Source organism: Pithys albifrons, chromosome 9, assembly GCF_047495875.1.
Source record: "Pithys albifrons albifrons isolate INPA30051 chromosome 9, PitAlb_v1, whole genome shotgun sequence".
In the NCBI taxonomy this organism is placed as follows: Eukaryota; Metazoa; Chordata; class Aves; order Passeriformes; family Thamnophilidae; genus Pithys; species Pithys albifrons.
This window is the reverse complement of record NC_092466.1, coordinates 25,619,416-25,636,000: the sequence shown is the minus strand read 5'-3', so window position 1 is coordinate 25,636,000 and position 16,585 is coordinate 25,619,416. Positions and strand designations below refer to the sequence as shown.

The 16,585-nt window shown below is 38.4% G+C and overlaps 1 protein-coding gene across 8 annotated transcripts in view; it reads right to left on the bottom strand.

Annotated features, from left to right (window-relative positions):
* ZMIZ1 (zinc finger MIZ-type containing 1) overlaps nucleotides 1–16,585 on the bottom strand; it is a 345,896-nt gene that overhangs the window by 109,755 nt on the left and 219,556 nt on the right. For all 8 annotated transcript variants that reach the window (XM_071564495.1, XM_071564494.1, XM_071564493.1 and 5 more), the window contains one exon: nucleotides 16,285–16,390. In XM_071564495.1, coding sequence (XP_071420596.1) covers nucleotides 16,285–16,390 — 106 coding nt within the window. The remainder of the gene's footprint in view (nucleotides 1–16,284; nucleotides 16,391–16,585) is intronic.

The following is a 16,585-nucleotide window of genomic DNA, read 5'->3' as shown; positions in this document are numbered from 1 at the left end:
AACTGTTCCCTAACAGCCGCCCAGAAAAACAGACATTATAAGGAATGCAGCAGGGGAAACACTCTTCAAAGAACTCTCTGGTGACTGGCAAATGACTATTTGCTCTCTTCAAATTATTGGTTTTATACAATCTTAAATGATACTTTATACAATTAATAACATTTATTAATTATATTATTGATACATTGATATTTGAGATAATTCCAAACAAATATTTCAAAGCCTTCATGTAAACAAGAGATTACATGATGTCTGTAACAGCCACCTGCTATCCCTCTGAAGTACCAAGGATAACTGAGAATGGAAATCCAGATGGATGGTGGTGAAGAAGAGTCAAGTCTTTAGTGAAGCTCCACTTGTAACTCAAGACCTCCAGTAACATGATCTAATCATAACTAAATCTGCCCACTTAGGTGGTTTAATTACAAGTGTTACTGTAAACTGTTATCTATGTAGACAACTTTCATGTATAAAATGACTGCATCCCCACTTAGATCAAAGTTCTGTTATCATCATGAGTATTTCAGTTTGACAATTTAATCCTTCTTGACATGCAAAACATGAGGGAAAAACCTAAGAAAATTGGGAAATGAATATGCTGGTTTAAAATAATTAAATTTTCATCTTACGGAGATACATGGGTTGAAGTCAAGGAATACTCTACATAAAAAATGGTCCAAACAATCCACCATTCAGCCTTGAGATTTCCTTCTGCTTTGCTGGCTGAGATGATGTCCCACAATAGATAATTTATATGCCATTAATGAGAAAGCTGCTTGCCTGCTCGGCTGCTCTCTTCCTCTACCTCCATGCCCAAAACTTCAGCAGATGCAGGAGCTGAAGGGGTTATACTCTTGAGCTGTGGAAGGATGACAAGCTACTAGGGGAGAGAGAAGGATAATGTGGGAGATACCCAGCAGGGGAAAGCTGATGCTTTGTCACTGACAGTAACCCAGCTTTATAATTAAGAACAGTCCCTCATTCACTGTTCAAACAGCTGCTCCCTCTCTCCTTCCTTTACCTCACCAAGCAAGACTGAAGCTCTGACTTAAGCCACCTGTTAGCCCACACTACTCTCAATTGTGAATATAGCTGCTAACTGGCATGAAATAAATTGCACAGTACAGACAAATATTGACCAAAAAGTCACTCATTCTCCACTAAGGCTACCTGCATAGTTAACGGAGCCCTTTTCCAAATGCAAGCACTTTCAGTCACTACTGGCAAAACTGATGCAAAAGTCATCAGGAAGGAAGGTGATTTTTAATTTGTTTGTTTGTTTTGTTTGTTTTTTTAACACAAAGATATGAATCCACAAATGAATACATGTTATTTTCTGGTATCTAAATGAAGATAAATTTAAAGCTTTAGACTCATGCAATTACCAGATAATAGTGATTAGTAGACAATGTACACATGAACAAAATGTAGAATACCTTTTAAAACACAAGTCTAGATTTATTTAGCTCTCTTACCTGCTTTTCTTTTTTGTTTTTATTCCTGTTAATAACTTCATTAGCTTCCTTTGCAGACCTTAAGTCCCCATGGCTTCAGTTTTACCAAGTGGAATAAATCTGATCTTTTGCAGTGCATCTTCCTGATTAATCCCTTGCTATTACATCAGGGCAACTCTACTGTGTTACTTAGGCAGGGAGCATGGTTAAAAGATAACAACCAACCCAAACTCATTTACAAAATGTGGCTGAAATTCCCATGTGTGTTTCTGTGAGTATTATGTTGCCCTTCATACTCCTACAGGGGAAAAATCTTACTAGGCCCTTAATGATTCAAGGCCAACAAATAATAGGTTATTTACTTATGACATCATAAACTAAGACAGAAAGTGAAAAGAATTGGGAGTTGCTCCTGTATGACACACACTCTTTAAACACTTCTGTCTATATGCTTCCTTCATTTCTGGTTTTGTTATGAAAATGAGTTACCGATTTGTCTTTCAGAGACTGGACAGATTCATTTTGCATAAGTGGCATCAGAAAAAACAAAACTGAAAAGATTATTGTGCTGGGCATAGTCCTGCCATTCTGCACAGCATACTGCATGGAGGAAACATGATTAAATACTAGAGATCCAACTGTCACGTTTGAGGTATTGTTAGCAAACACTCTAAGAAACTTTAACATATTGACACATGCCTTAACCACTGGGACTCAAAGAAAATGCCAGCAGGCAGACCTCAAAAGAACCTATGGTGGAAAGGGGAATGCAAACTTCTTCCCATCCACAAAAATCATGCCTTGGACCAGCAACGCTGCCCTGTTATTTGTTGGCTCAAAAATACTGATTCAGCAAAGAATTTAAGCATGTGCCTAAAATTAAGCAGTTTAATTAACTTTGACGTCAGTGAGCCTACTTCTGTGCTTATAATTAGATATGTGCTTGCTGAAGCAGAGCCCATCTGAATAGAATCTCGTTGATTTTAATTTGGCCCTTTGTCTTTGCCCCTCATTTATTCTTTGCAATGACTGAAGGATTAGTGCTAAGGTTCTGGTTCAGGAATGCACTTAAACAACTCATCTTCACTCACAACATGCAAAAAGAAGCTAAACATGTCTCCAAAGATATGCACAGACCTAAGTGCTTTCCTAAGTAATGACAGTGTCATGATTGAAGAACATGTGGTGGTCCAGTTTTTCTTTTTGTAAGTCAGATTTTTTTTTTACAAGATAAAAAAAGTTTTCCATTTACATAAATAAAGAGCTAAAAGTTGTGTTCCACATACTATAAATGAAAATTTACAGCGATCAGCTACTTCTTAGAGAAATTAAATTTATGTAGGAGTTATTTCTCCATGTTGTCAGCTCTTGCAGTGTGAAGCAGCCTGCTGAAAAAGTCTTACTTGTTCCTTTGAATGATGGCTTCTAGGTCTCAATATCTGGGATATTTTAATGTCACATAAAAACAAGCACAAAACAATAAAGCATTAAATAATTTATAAAAACTCAACACAAGCCAACCAACCAACAAAAACCACTCCATATTAAACCAACCAACAACAACAACAACAACAAAAAAAAAACAACCAAAAACCAAAACCAAAACAAAACCCACCAAAACTGCATGAAGAATTCAGGGACACAAACACCACTCAATCAGAGAACAGAAATAACAGTTCAAGTCCCAGGGGTCAAAAGACAGCTAGGTGCCTCCACAACACACACGCTAAAGTGAAACAGCAAGATCAAAGCTTTGACTCCTGACAGGCTGCTCTGCTAAACACCTCCAGAAGAAAATCTGAGGTCTTTTAACATGCTCATGAACTGTGTTCAGCACACAGATAGCATCTGGAACAAGCCTTTTAACTCAGATACTTCAGCCCATTCTTCTGTGTTTATGGCCTTTTAAAACTTGGCATACATGTCAGCCATTATTAACTGCAGGCATTCTACAATTAAAGATAGATTTAGAAGGATACAGCAGTGGAGGAGGAAAAGGAAAATAGAAGGAAAACCAATGAAAAACACTGCAGAAAGAGTTACTTGAGCAAGGAACCCCGAGGAGTACTTCTTCTAAAGACACTGCATCTATCACAATACTTATCTACGAAGCTCACTGCGAGGTTCCCTGATCCTCTGTCCCACAGCACAGGGTAGGACAACTGAGCTGTACTGGGATGCACCACCAACAGAACCCGTCAGGTGCTGAGCAACTGGAACAACGAAGGATTTGTTATGCAATTTGCATAACTGTACTGCTAATGACATAGCTAAAATATGAACAGGTCTTTGAAGAATACCCACCTGAAATCCCACTGATTTCATGATTTTTCAGAAACCCTACTTACAACTGTTGATACAGCAAAATCAACAGTCCTTCATTTTCTCAAAAACTGTTGGCACGTACCTAATACTTTGCTGTCAAAAGAGCACTGGAAAACAGTCTAAAAAGGTCCAGCCTCAAATTACACTGACAAGAAAGCTGATGATATAAAGAAATCTACTTCATGAGTGTATTTGGAGACACAGGTATAAAATAAGAGCATAACAGTTGGGTTATAAAAGAAATATGCTCTAAGTGACAACTATTAGTTCTTTTAAAACCTACTACCAATTCTTTTAAAGCCATTTAGTTTTTTACAACAGGTTGACATATTAGGGTTGAAGGAGATGTAGGAAAAAAACATCTAGCTAATAATTTTAGGTTTGGGGCTAATATTTGCTTATTAACTTGCACATGCCATAAAGAGAACCACACTATTACCTGCAGGTACCATAAAATTTCATTATCCCATTCCCATTACTTTGGATTTTGCATTACCCTATGACTGGGTTTCCCTGGACACACTAAGATTTTGTCATCCTAAAATTTCTATTTTTATCCTAAGATTCAGCCTCTCCCACAGTAACTCATTTGTCTAGAATTTGCCAGCTTTGCAGGCAGAACAGGCATTCACTGTCCGTTTCCTCTGCTCCCACACTGTGACCTCTCCCTTCTTTGCTCTGTATCTTTTTGCTGCATCAGTACAAGGAATAAAACTATTTTAACTACTCTTCTACTGCTTAAAAACCATACAAACAACTGCCAAAAGAATGGGCACTTTTTACAGGGCAGAACAGATGATGTTTGGTCTGGACCCACTGAAAACACTGAACCTACAGTTTCTTGCCATTCTGTGCCTACAGCAATCAAGGCTTTCTCTCCAGGGAAGGGAAGGCTTAGAGTTCATCATGAACAAATAATGTTTTTAAACATGGAACTTGAAAAAGTAATTCTAACATTTCTATGGAAGACAACTATATCTCCATGTATGAGCTTTCTCAGGCATAGTTTTATTTTCTTCAATCTCTCTGCGACCTATTTTGTAGCTTTACTGACCTCATGATAAATAGAGTTTTGGACAGAGAGATGAAAGCCAGACAAAAACATCACCTGTGCAAATAAATCCAACAATAGAACAATGATCCTGTATAGATTTTTTTTCCATCTTTGTAGACTAAATGGCACCTGCAAAATAAACAGGTTATTTTCATGGGGCAACGTATATAATTAATATCTGACTATTCCAAGTTTCCAGTATGTTTTCAAACTGCAGTCCACATATATTTTCTTCACCTATATGTCCATATTCCTTCCAGATCCTTGGTGTAGTTTTGTTTTCTTCTTTCTCTGCAAAACTCCCCTCCAGAATGATTTGTATTACACAAAGACTGTCAGCCATGTATGTGCTACCTGTTTGAAGACAATCAATCCTTAGAGCTTATCATCATTCTACAAAGTTTATCCGATTGACTAGTTTAAGATTTAATGAAATGTGGGGCAAATACACTTCCCTCCTCTGCAGAGTTGGAGACTGTGGCTCTTTCTCTGAACTGCAGAAATCTGACAGCCTGTAGTGCTGACTGAACCAAAGGGACTGTGCCAAGGCAGACACGGCAGTCAGGATTTCCCCTCTGTTTTTCTAACATTACCTTCAAAGTTTGCTACATGACACACTGCAACAGAAAAAAAAAAAAAAAGAGAGGGAAATGCTGAAATGTCACTGTATACTTAGCTGTTCTAAAGGGAAGCTGAAAATCACATCGCTGTCCCTTCCCAAGGACCGAGGTCTGTTTGAAGACTGAGCTGCTGAAAGGTCTGCTCAGCTGACCCCTTTGCCCTAACACATGGTTTGGGTTCTCGTAGTAGCAATAAACTCACTAACTCTGAACTTTGGCATGCATCATATATAGCCTCACAATATCTTTAGTAATCTATTACCAAAGGATCCCCATTGAGTCTCCAGCAGTGATTTGATGATCCACCAGCTTTGTGTCACTAGCTTGAGTACTTTTCTCTCAGACTTTTCTTGTTTCTTGTCACAGCTTTCTGTCTCTTGAGAGGCACTGAATAATTCTGCATGGGGGCCAAACCTGCTTACACAAAACAACCCACACAACACTTCCTTCCACTCTTCTATCAAGATTCTCTAATCACTCCCCAGATCCGAGACCAAGCACACAGCTTCACACAAATGAGCTGATGTAACTGAGTGGCTCAGAGACAGGAGCTCCTGGACGGACAACTGTCATACTGTCATACCATGGCCCTGGAGGAGGAGTTTCTGCCTTCTTTCTCTACCACTGCAAGTTGGGAGCAGTAACTGGCTGCAATGAATCAAATGAATACAGAATTTGCTCCAACCAAAGACTCAGTTATTACCTATTAACTTTTCCACGCACTGAAAGAAGAAAAAAGTATCTCTGTCTTTTGGAATAACATTTTTTATTTTAGTCCATTCTGACAGTTGCTAGACCAAAATGTCAGTCTAGCCCTTCTCCAGCTCACAATGATACTCATTCTAGGTACTGAATGTATATTTCACCAAATTGAGTAAAATTTTAAATTAGAATTTAAAACCAATTTGCTGTACTGTAAGACGTTCTAAATGTTAGATCAGAGAAAGCAGGTTTACATAATTTTGGCTCTAACAAAAATCTACCTCAAGTCTTGCTTTTGCTCTCAAGATAACATAATATTGACACAACTCCAGTACCTTGCTGCTTTTGCTTTCGTCAAGGTACAGTTACTGTAGCTACTGCTAATGATTTCAAACACATTTGGCTTTAATACTGGAAGATGTCCAAAGCAAAATCCCCTTACCGTTTACAAGGGTATCTCGCTTTTTGAGGACCACTAGGCCCACTCCAACATTCTTATTGGGAAACAGCAACTGTTCATAACTTTCCAACAATTAACATCTCCCAGTCTCATTTCAGACCAGTACTGTGTCATTTTTCACACTTAGAACCTAGAAGTCTCTCTTGTTCTTTGCCTTCACTGAAATTGTGTCTGTAGTAAATTAGTAAATACACTAAATAACTTTTTTTTCCTCTATCATGGAAAGACAGTATTTTCTGAAGGGCACAAGATTAATGTCTTTTAGGCCTGACCAGGCAATCACAGGGGAAAGTATCACACATGAAACAAATACCCTGCTTTGTATGCTGATGTTCAGTGTTCAGTTTATCTCCTCAGGAGCAGTCCCTGCTCAGCCTTCTATTATTGAGTTCAAAGCCAAGTCAGTAATACTTATCTACTTAAATGTTTAAATTTATGTTTCCTGTGAGAACTTTCTTTAGAAGATGCACATTTTAAACCAGTCTGTGAACCTGAAACTAGAGACTGGTGTTTGTGTCTGCAGGTTTGAATCTACAGAGCCCTTAACCAGAGCTTTAGGAAACAACAGCATAGGTAGGCAGGATTTAAAAATCTGTGACTTTTTCTATTCATTAAAATTAGGAGCCTCAAGCACACTTTAAGTGCAGGCACATCTCAAAAAAATAAGGAATATCTTGAAGGAGGCTGAATTTAAAATGAGTTTGATCACATATTTCACAGAAGTTAACTTTCTGCATAAAATGCTACTACTTTAAGTTGTGTTGAGAGTGAATCTTCAAACCTGGGCAGATACTCAGTTCATGCAAAATACAAACATTGGTTCTTTGTAAGAGTGCACATAAGAAATACATATTCACACCAAAAAAACCAGAGGTACAACCAAGACACCTACTAGACAGACAGGTAAGAGTCAAAGAGATTTGCTTAGGACTGCACAATATTCAGGCATCTCAACACCTGATAATCTTTTCCTTCCAGCACATTAGGAAATCCTACCTGGGAGCTTCAGTCCTAACAACTGCATCTATGGAGACATCTTACAGGAGCACAGATAGAGTCACCATCGTGAGGTCTGTGTTTTGGACTTAACATCCAGGCTTTCCTAAAGGCCTGGTTTAAGTCATAAAAATGAGATCCAAATCAACTTAAGTTTTTAGTTACATTCACACCTTTTGGAGTTTATTATCATTAAGCTACTAAACTTTGTTACTTCCTTTTATTGTTGTGAGTGAGATCTTATTTCTTTAATTTATTCCTCAAGTCACATGCTGTTGATAACTGTTACAAAGCATGATTTAGCATATATAAAAGCATCAGGAATAAACGAAGTCTGGATTTATTAGGATTTTCATAAGTGTCTCACAATGAGACAGAAATACTGTTGCAGTTTTCATCAAACTACCAAAAAAAAAAAAAAAGGAGTTATTTACCTTGGCATCTAGAAAACCTGTAGATTTGATGGTTTTCTTCACATGTGTTACTGAAACTGAAGTAAATTGAGACAAAACCAACCCATGAAATGGAAACAATCCAGAAGCCTTATGAAACATGAACATACTTCTACTGAACTTCTCTGAAAAACAGCACATGTTATAGGGAACAATACTGCATTTATTTTGGGAACATAATACTTAACAGCTCTCTCCAAATCCATTTTCTTTTATTGTGAGGTCTTTCTCCTTGAATCCCCTCTCATGAAAGGCACAAAGAATAATACAAATTAGAACCATCTACAATGATGAATCCTTATGATTCTTTGATTATTTTTAAGTGATATTTAGATAAATGTATTGCATCACGTAGCACGTATGTAAATACCTTTCAACACACTTTAACAGGTGTACTTTAACATGAGCTGTTAGAAAAGATGAAACACAAACATTTCTTCAAAAAGCCTTCTCAGTATAGAAATCTCACTTTTTAAAGAGGAATACTCATATAACATCTCATCTACTAAGCATTGTGTTTGTGACACAGTTTGGTGTCAAGATTATTCAGAGCAAGAACTTTTCTTAACAGGTTGACTACACGCTGCAAACAAGCCTGCAGGAATTAGGAACAGATCTGAAATTTTGAGCAGTGGAATCTCAATTGTATTTAGGAAGTGAACTTGCTGTCCTGGAGCTAGATCTGTTTGCACAGTTCATACTTTCGTCATTCAGCCCTCCAGCAGCAAAAAAGCTACCAATCCCCATGGAAGTTGCTGTGTTACTGTTCTCACAGCTGGACTCCTCGTGAACTTCTCTGAATGCCTTCAAGATACACAGGCTGCTAAGAGAGCACCGGCAGTGAGGTACATTTGGATGCACTGCAGCTCAGAAGGGAACAGATTCAGGACTGATTGCTGTAAACTGAGAAAAGGTAACTTGTAAAGGGCAAATGCCATTCTAAGAGTTTGCTTTCTTTTCTCTTATGAATATATGTATGTTTTCACAGCTGCCTCCCCTTTTGCTTTTCATTTGTGACTTACCTCTTGTCCAGAGGGACAGATAAATGACTCAAAACAACAACAGAAAACAAAACATCAAAATTCACACAGACACCGAGTTTTAAGCTGTCTCTACTACTAAATTTTCAGTTGCTCTCAACACATAGGGCATCCCTGAAGCAGAAGACAGAGAACACTGATAGAGATCAACAGAAATCTTCTCTGCAGAATGGCAGTTCTAGCCCAAGTGTGTGTTGCGCACTTTAGGAAAAGATTCTTCCCAGGAATTGCATGATGAGCTAACGCACTATACATTCAAATCCACAACAAAGCAAATGTTCAGGTAAGTACCAGTATCGCAAAAAACCAAGGTACAGACCAAGAAAACAGCAGAGCAGCTTGTTGCTATAGTTGAGTGCAATTTTCCTAAGTGCTACAGTAAGGGCATTAGCGCAAAACTGTTCCAACCTGGCAACAGTTTTACCATGCCATCTCTCAAAGTCAGAACTGGTACCATGGTAACAAGGAGCAGTCAAATGTCAAAAAGAACAGGCCAGATACGCCACCTGGTATTTGACTGGACAGAATAAAGAAGCAGCAGCTCAGTCATGCAATGTCCCTTATAAACACAGGTGTTCAATGTACAGCAGAACAGTGAATGCCAAAAAGGAAGGGAATTTCCACTCTAGCAAAATAATACCTATCTACATCAATATGTCATGAGGTCCTCAAACTCAATACTGATGATGAGGAATTGCCAAGCTGAGGACAGTGTAAGTCTGACAAAAGTATGATAATGTTTCCCATGAGTAGAAGGCAGACCAAATGTATCAGGAGCAGACACTTGGAGGGAACAGGAACAGCTGAAAACAAGTAAGGCCTAGTGGGAAAAGCATCTCATTCTGTGGGCACTTCAGATGATTCATCTCAAGATGTTTCAGAGCTGACTACTGACAAGTCTGCCACATGCCAAGCCAGCCTGAGAGGCTCATGATACAGGATACAATTTTCCAGGCTGCAGGTCTTTTAGACTTTTGTTCCAAGTAAACTCATGCATGAGACAAATGGGCAAAGTGTATTGTGCCTTTTCTGCAGAAAGTGTAAATGTGGCTGTCACATAGTACAGACATGAATTAATGCTGCTTACCACTAAGTAGCAGTACTGACTGTGCTTCCCTTTGGTCAAGGGAAGTTGCCAACTTCATTAACAGAAAGCAATGAAACTAACCTCATAATCTAAACAAATTAAGAATTAATTACTCATTTATTTGTAGCATCCATACTATAAATCTTTAACCTTTGTTGCAACTAAATCTTTTTTCCCTAAACTTGCCAATATATGTTCCAGAACAGAATTATTTTATCTGTATGACAACAAACCATAAGTGCCCAGCTGAAATCATGGCTCCACTGCACTGGATATCTTCCTGCAGGGGAAAAGGTAGTTTCTATACTTCATGATACTGAATTTAATTAAACCAGATAAATAAAAGTGAGATGGAAGGTGTATTATTAACCTTGCTTCAAAAATATAAAACTAAAAAACAGAGCAAAGCAGACAAGGGCACATAGTGAGAATCTGTGCTAACAGCTGTGAAATGAACCTAGAGATCACCTGAAATGTAGTTAGTCTTCATCATCAAAAGCTGTTTCAGAAGGTAACAGCTAAAAGAAAATAGTGCCTTTATTTTAATGAGGAGTGTCAAGTGGACAGTTTCAAGATATCAACTGTAAGTACCAATGAATCATACATCTTCATGGAAATATAGAAAGAATTTAGGACTACACAGATAAAAGGTTCTTAGCCAGCTTCCAGCTACACCAAGAACCACATTACACAATTTCATATACTGACTTTTATCTTTAAAAAGGCAGTTTGACTTTTCCATTTTCCTTTACTCTGCTCCATCCCTCTCCACTGTCACTTTTACTGAAAACATTTTTCAAATGCAACTGCCCAAATAATTCTGAATTCCCCCTTTATTTATTTTATTAAGTTTACACCTGTATGTTTTGTGCCAACACTGAACTGTAGCTTCACAGCTCTTCTTGCTCTAAGTTATCTGTTAGTTATTTATACACATTTCATAACTCTGCTCAGCTTTAATTTCGTGAACAACCCAAGCCAACATTTTCTACTCTGCTTACTTATTCTATCAGCAACTTTCTTAAGAACAGATACAGCATTTGTATTTCTTCTGCAGTCATACAAGACCATTTTGACTTGACAGATTTGCTGAAGGTCTTTGGTGTGAAGCACAAGACTGACAGTTCATGTGCTATTTCTTCCCAAACGCAGGCATGTTGATCATTTGGTCCCTTCAGGCTGGAGGGATATCATCAGTCCTGGCTGGAGTAATTTCCATTCTGTACTGGTAATCCTTGTAGCTGTTTGGCTTTGCCTTGTCTCCACAGATAATGTAAGCATTATTAATGGAAACTTAGGCAAAGTGTTAATCTAGTCTTATGGTCCCCTATAATCTAGAGGTATCCTTACTTTCTACCTTTTCTTCATTCACATTGCAGAGTCATTTCTTCTCTCATTTTATATTTCTGGAAGTTTGATTTGATAATACAACAAAATACTCTCTTTGCCCAATCTATAGTATTGTTTTGAAGATTTATCCTGATCAGGACATACCTTAATTCTCAATATCTTGTCCAGTAATGTTTTAACATCACCATTTGCCAATACCCTCACTACAAATACCTTTCTTAGCCTGGGATTCAATTTAATCATAGCTTTTGTATCATACTTGCTAAAAACAGCCCTATTATATTACATTTAAAGTACAATGATTAAAGCTTAGGAAATGAACAAAACAATGTAAAATCCTCAAATACCATGAATCTTTAGTTTATGCTTCATATTAAGTATATTTTTACGCTTCAAGATTATTCAGTAATACTGTTCTTGAAAAGTAAAATTAGATGCACACCAAGCAGAGCCTAAGGGATTGAAAACAAAGCAATATCAAAGAGGGTTGCTATTTCTGCTATCGAACAGCCAACACTTAGCTACCCATCCAAGCTATCACAGCTTGTTTGCTGTAGATTCTCAGTGATTGCTGGAGTACCTTTTCTGCACAGTTCCACCCTCAGGCTCCTGCCCCCCTCTCCCTCTTTACAGAGATACTGAACACTGTCCTTTTCTGACAAAGCTCCCTATATGATCTCATCCTGTCGTCCCCTTGTCTGGCCTCAGCTTGGCCTCCTGACAAAAGCAAAAGTAGAAAAGTAGCTACAAGAGCAATGAACTTCAGTAGCTCAATGAAGTATTTTTTAAAAAATATTTCAGAACAGAAAATTGTCCCTTTTCTTTCTTTCTTCCCCCCCTCCTTTTTTTTTAATAAACACTTTAATCGGTGAACTCTATTGTACTTGAATAGCAGACTTTAAAATAAAGCTACCAAACGATTTAAAATATTTTACAGGAAGAACAAAAGAAGGAGACATGTTCAGGAAAGGTCCAGGTAGGCACTATTCAGAAAGAAAGACTTCAGTTTTAAGGAATACACAAACACCCAGGCACTCACATACTTAGAGCAACTCAGGTTACTGCAGACTGAAAGCAAATGAGCAGGCAGCCAACTTGCTGGGCCATTCCCTATAGGTGTCACAACAAGGCAAAGGAATTTGCAGTGGAAGGTCTGGGGAGCAGCTGTCACCAAAAGAGACACATATATTTTTAAAGGCTTTGTCATTTGTCTTCAGGGTGGGAAACGCTGTATTTGACCTCCTGCTGAGGCAGCAGCCCAGTTGCAGCAGCATGGGCCAAGAGAATACAAGGCAGTAGCTATTATTTCAGGTACAAACACAAAAAAACAGAGACAAAAGACACAGTCATTAAATCATCATTTCTATTTAAAAACACACATGGCAACTTTTTAATACTTTTCATGCTGCATGAGCCTCCCTGATGGGCATTCTCCAAAACAATTTGTATTAGCTAATTGTTAACTATCTCAAAGGCCAAGTAAAACAAGGGTAAAAAGCACAACATCAAACACTGTCTTGGGCAAGACCAAACGGTCCTGGAGGTGAAAAACTAAGGAAGTGACCACTCCTGGTCTGTTCCCCTGAATTTGCCCAGCTGAGGCTGTGATACCTGAAAATGTTGCTGCCCACTTGGCTCCACCCTCTCATCTCTCTGCCTCCCCCATGTTTGCCTGTACTCTGATCTGCCATCGGCACCTTCTGTAACCACTCACCAACCTCGCCAACTTAGCAAGGAGCTACCACCAAAACGGCTTAAACCAGTTGGGATGAAACATTCATCTGCATGAACCAGGGGTGTGTGAGTTGATAGAGTTGAACCAATTTGGCAGCTGGCTGCTCTGCCCTCTTAAGCCTCGATCTCCAGCCCTCTTCCATCAGGGATAAGGGAAACCCTCAGGCACTGCCACGGGGACCCTCACTGTCCTGGGGCTCTGCAGACAGACAGCTCAGGGAGCCTGTCAAACAGGAAAGAAGCAGTACCAGCAAAACCTCTTCTGCCAGTATACAGGTCCCCGAGCACTCTTAGGGTGGAAATTGCTGGAGAATAGGAGCAGGACTACTGACTGCACCAGTTCGGCTCTCTGAAAAGCAGCAGCCCTGAGGGACATCAGGCTGGGTTGGTCCACCTGCTCCACACAGCAGAGCTGCAAAGCCTGCCAGGCACCACTGCCAGGCCACTCCAGGCTCCCAGCCTGCAGGACATCAGTCAACAAACATGGGCCTAAGCTGTAAAGGATACTAATAGTGGATGGCCTCTGAAAGGGTTTGGTGCAATTATTTTCCCCAGTGTTCACCTACTCAAATATGTTTTAGTTAGAAAATGTTTTTTTCTCCTTTCATTTCAGAATGTCAGACACTAAACAACATGGATTAAAAATGTTTCCAGAGCAATCCCTTTGGCAGCATTAAATTCATACTTGGAGGAATGAATTCAAACTGTTGTAATTTCCCCTTAAGCCTAGAGGAAACGAAAACAAATGCTTATTCATTAAAATTAATGCCATTTGAATCTACATCAGGGGACTTCAGTAGTAAAGTGACTGGAAGAAATACTGAAGGTGTCTTTTAACAGATGTAGCAAGAAAGAGAATGAGTTACTCAAAACAACCTGTAAGCAACTGAAAACAACATAAGCAAATCACATATGGCAACTTTCAATGATGCACACTATTTACAAAAAAACTCAAAGGACAGTCTCAACATTTTTACAAAAACTTAATGAGGGAGCAGAGCCACTGCTGCATTAGAAATCAGAAAATGTTAATGCATCCAGATGTGGAAATTAACTCTTTCAAAAATCCCTATATTCTGAAAAGACCTCATATTTGTAGTTCCAGTCTGTCAGTTTTTAAAGTTGCCCATTCAATGACGTAGCTCTCATAGATTGCATGTGAACATGACATTCTTAGAGTAGGGGATATATTAACATTTGACAAAATATGTTATGGTATGCCCCAAAATATGAGTATTTAACACAGAAAATAAAAGCATGAAAAACACAGTGTAGATGGGCATGATGAACTCCCTGGAATAACTGGCAAAACAACTGTATACATACTAAAGCTAAGGTAGTTATGAAACCCATTTTTTAGGATCATTGAAAAGAAATTAGGATTATATGCAACTGGGAAATAGAAAGCAAAGCAGAGGATTGAGAAGGGTTTTAGAATGTACTGAAAGAAGAGCATATGATTTACCAGCTTTGCCAGTATTGTATCAATTAATAATGGAAAGAATGAACTCTGTACAGACTGCTGGGGTAATGAGTTGAAAAAGAAAAAGCATATATTTCCAAAAAAGTAATTACTGGTAGAAATCAAACACTGACACTGAGCTTTTCTAGGACATGGTGATCAGCAGTTTTCAAAACTACACCCTCATGCAAGTCCTAAAGGAAAAGGATTACAGCATGAAAATACACAAAGACTCACAATCTCACCTACACCAACACACTGATAAAAAGATATGTCAGGAAGAATTTGTAAAATGGGGGGAATAGCTATATTGTTTTTAAAAAATTGTAAAGTTTTAATATATCCCACAATGCAGTCATAGATGGAAAGCCTGACTTGACAAACTTAAAAAAAAACCAAAAACAACCAACAACAGACATGATAGCTAGCTAATGGATAAACTTAACAGAAATTCAGAAGGAAGGGCAATTGTGCTTGGTCAACTGAATGTTTTATCCTTCACACAGTTTTTCTGGATGAAAATCAGACAGTTTATTCAACATTTAGTAAGATTAATGATCCCTTCCCATACAAAAAAATAAGTAAGTCCAGAGAATATGCTTTGATGTGAAAGCCACTTTTGCACGAGGAACTGCTTAGAACACTTAGGACAAAAGGCAGCCATAACTAAAGATAAAAACTGAAAAGGAACATGAAAAGAAACGTTCACACCCAATCAGTTGGCAACAAATCACTGTTTTGGAAGAAGGTAACCTTTCCTGATGTTCTAAAATGGGGACTACATACCAGTTTAGTACTAAGCAGAAAAGTTATCCATGCTCAGACTGGAATGGAACAATTATCTTCCTGTTTTCCAAACCAGTGCACATTATGTTGACATTCATCAGCTACGAAAAGGAGAACCAGAATTAAATGCTCCAGTTAAAATGAACATGTGAGAAGCAGAAAGACCCTCAAGTGTGTTTTCAACTTTTACTACATAAAGAAGCAATGGCAGTACAACATGATCAAATATTGGTACTTGATCGCAGCCCTCTAACAGATTATTGCCGTAAAATACTGGAAAAATGGCTACTTAATACTACACCAAGAGCTCATTAAAGCTAATGACTGGATGTACAAGAAAACATGGTACTTACTTGCACAGACACATTAAGTCAAGGAATACAAGTTTTGCAATAGATATATCAGGGAGTGCAGAATGAATGTGAAAGATACAGAGATTGACACATGACAGAAAATCAATGGTTTACCAAGATGGAGCAGTTTAAGTGTGCTCATTTCCACCATGAAATTACTGAACATCCGTGTTTCTGCAAATAACATTTCATCCATAAGAGCAAACAGCACTAATTGGGGAAAATACGAATTTCCAAAACCGCCTCCCCAGAAAAGCATGTCATTGAAATGCTAAAAGCAACAGCATTATTACCACAAATTTGGTTTTGGTTTTGTTTTTTTGAAAAACATAAGACAGTCACAGGTAGCATTTATTCAGAATATGACCATCCAAGAATCAATAATACACCAAAAGAAGGCTTTTCCTACCAGCTGATTTTGGAGTGAATTTGTCCCTGTTGGCTGCACATACTGCCAGTAGCCTGTATCCAAGGTCCAAGTCAAATCCTTGCTGAGCTGCCACTCGACTAACCACCTGCAGAGGGAAAGAGAGAAAGCTTCATTAAGGGTTACTTGAGCTCTTTGCAAAGTTACATTAACCTGCTTATCAGCACTAATGTTAGACAACTGAATCTCCTGCAAGAGCCACAGTACAAACATGGTATGAGGCACTGCTGTCTAGCAGCTTCCAAAGCAAGCACTGCAAACTGAACACAGGAGTATTCTGGTG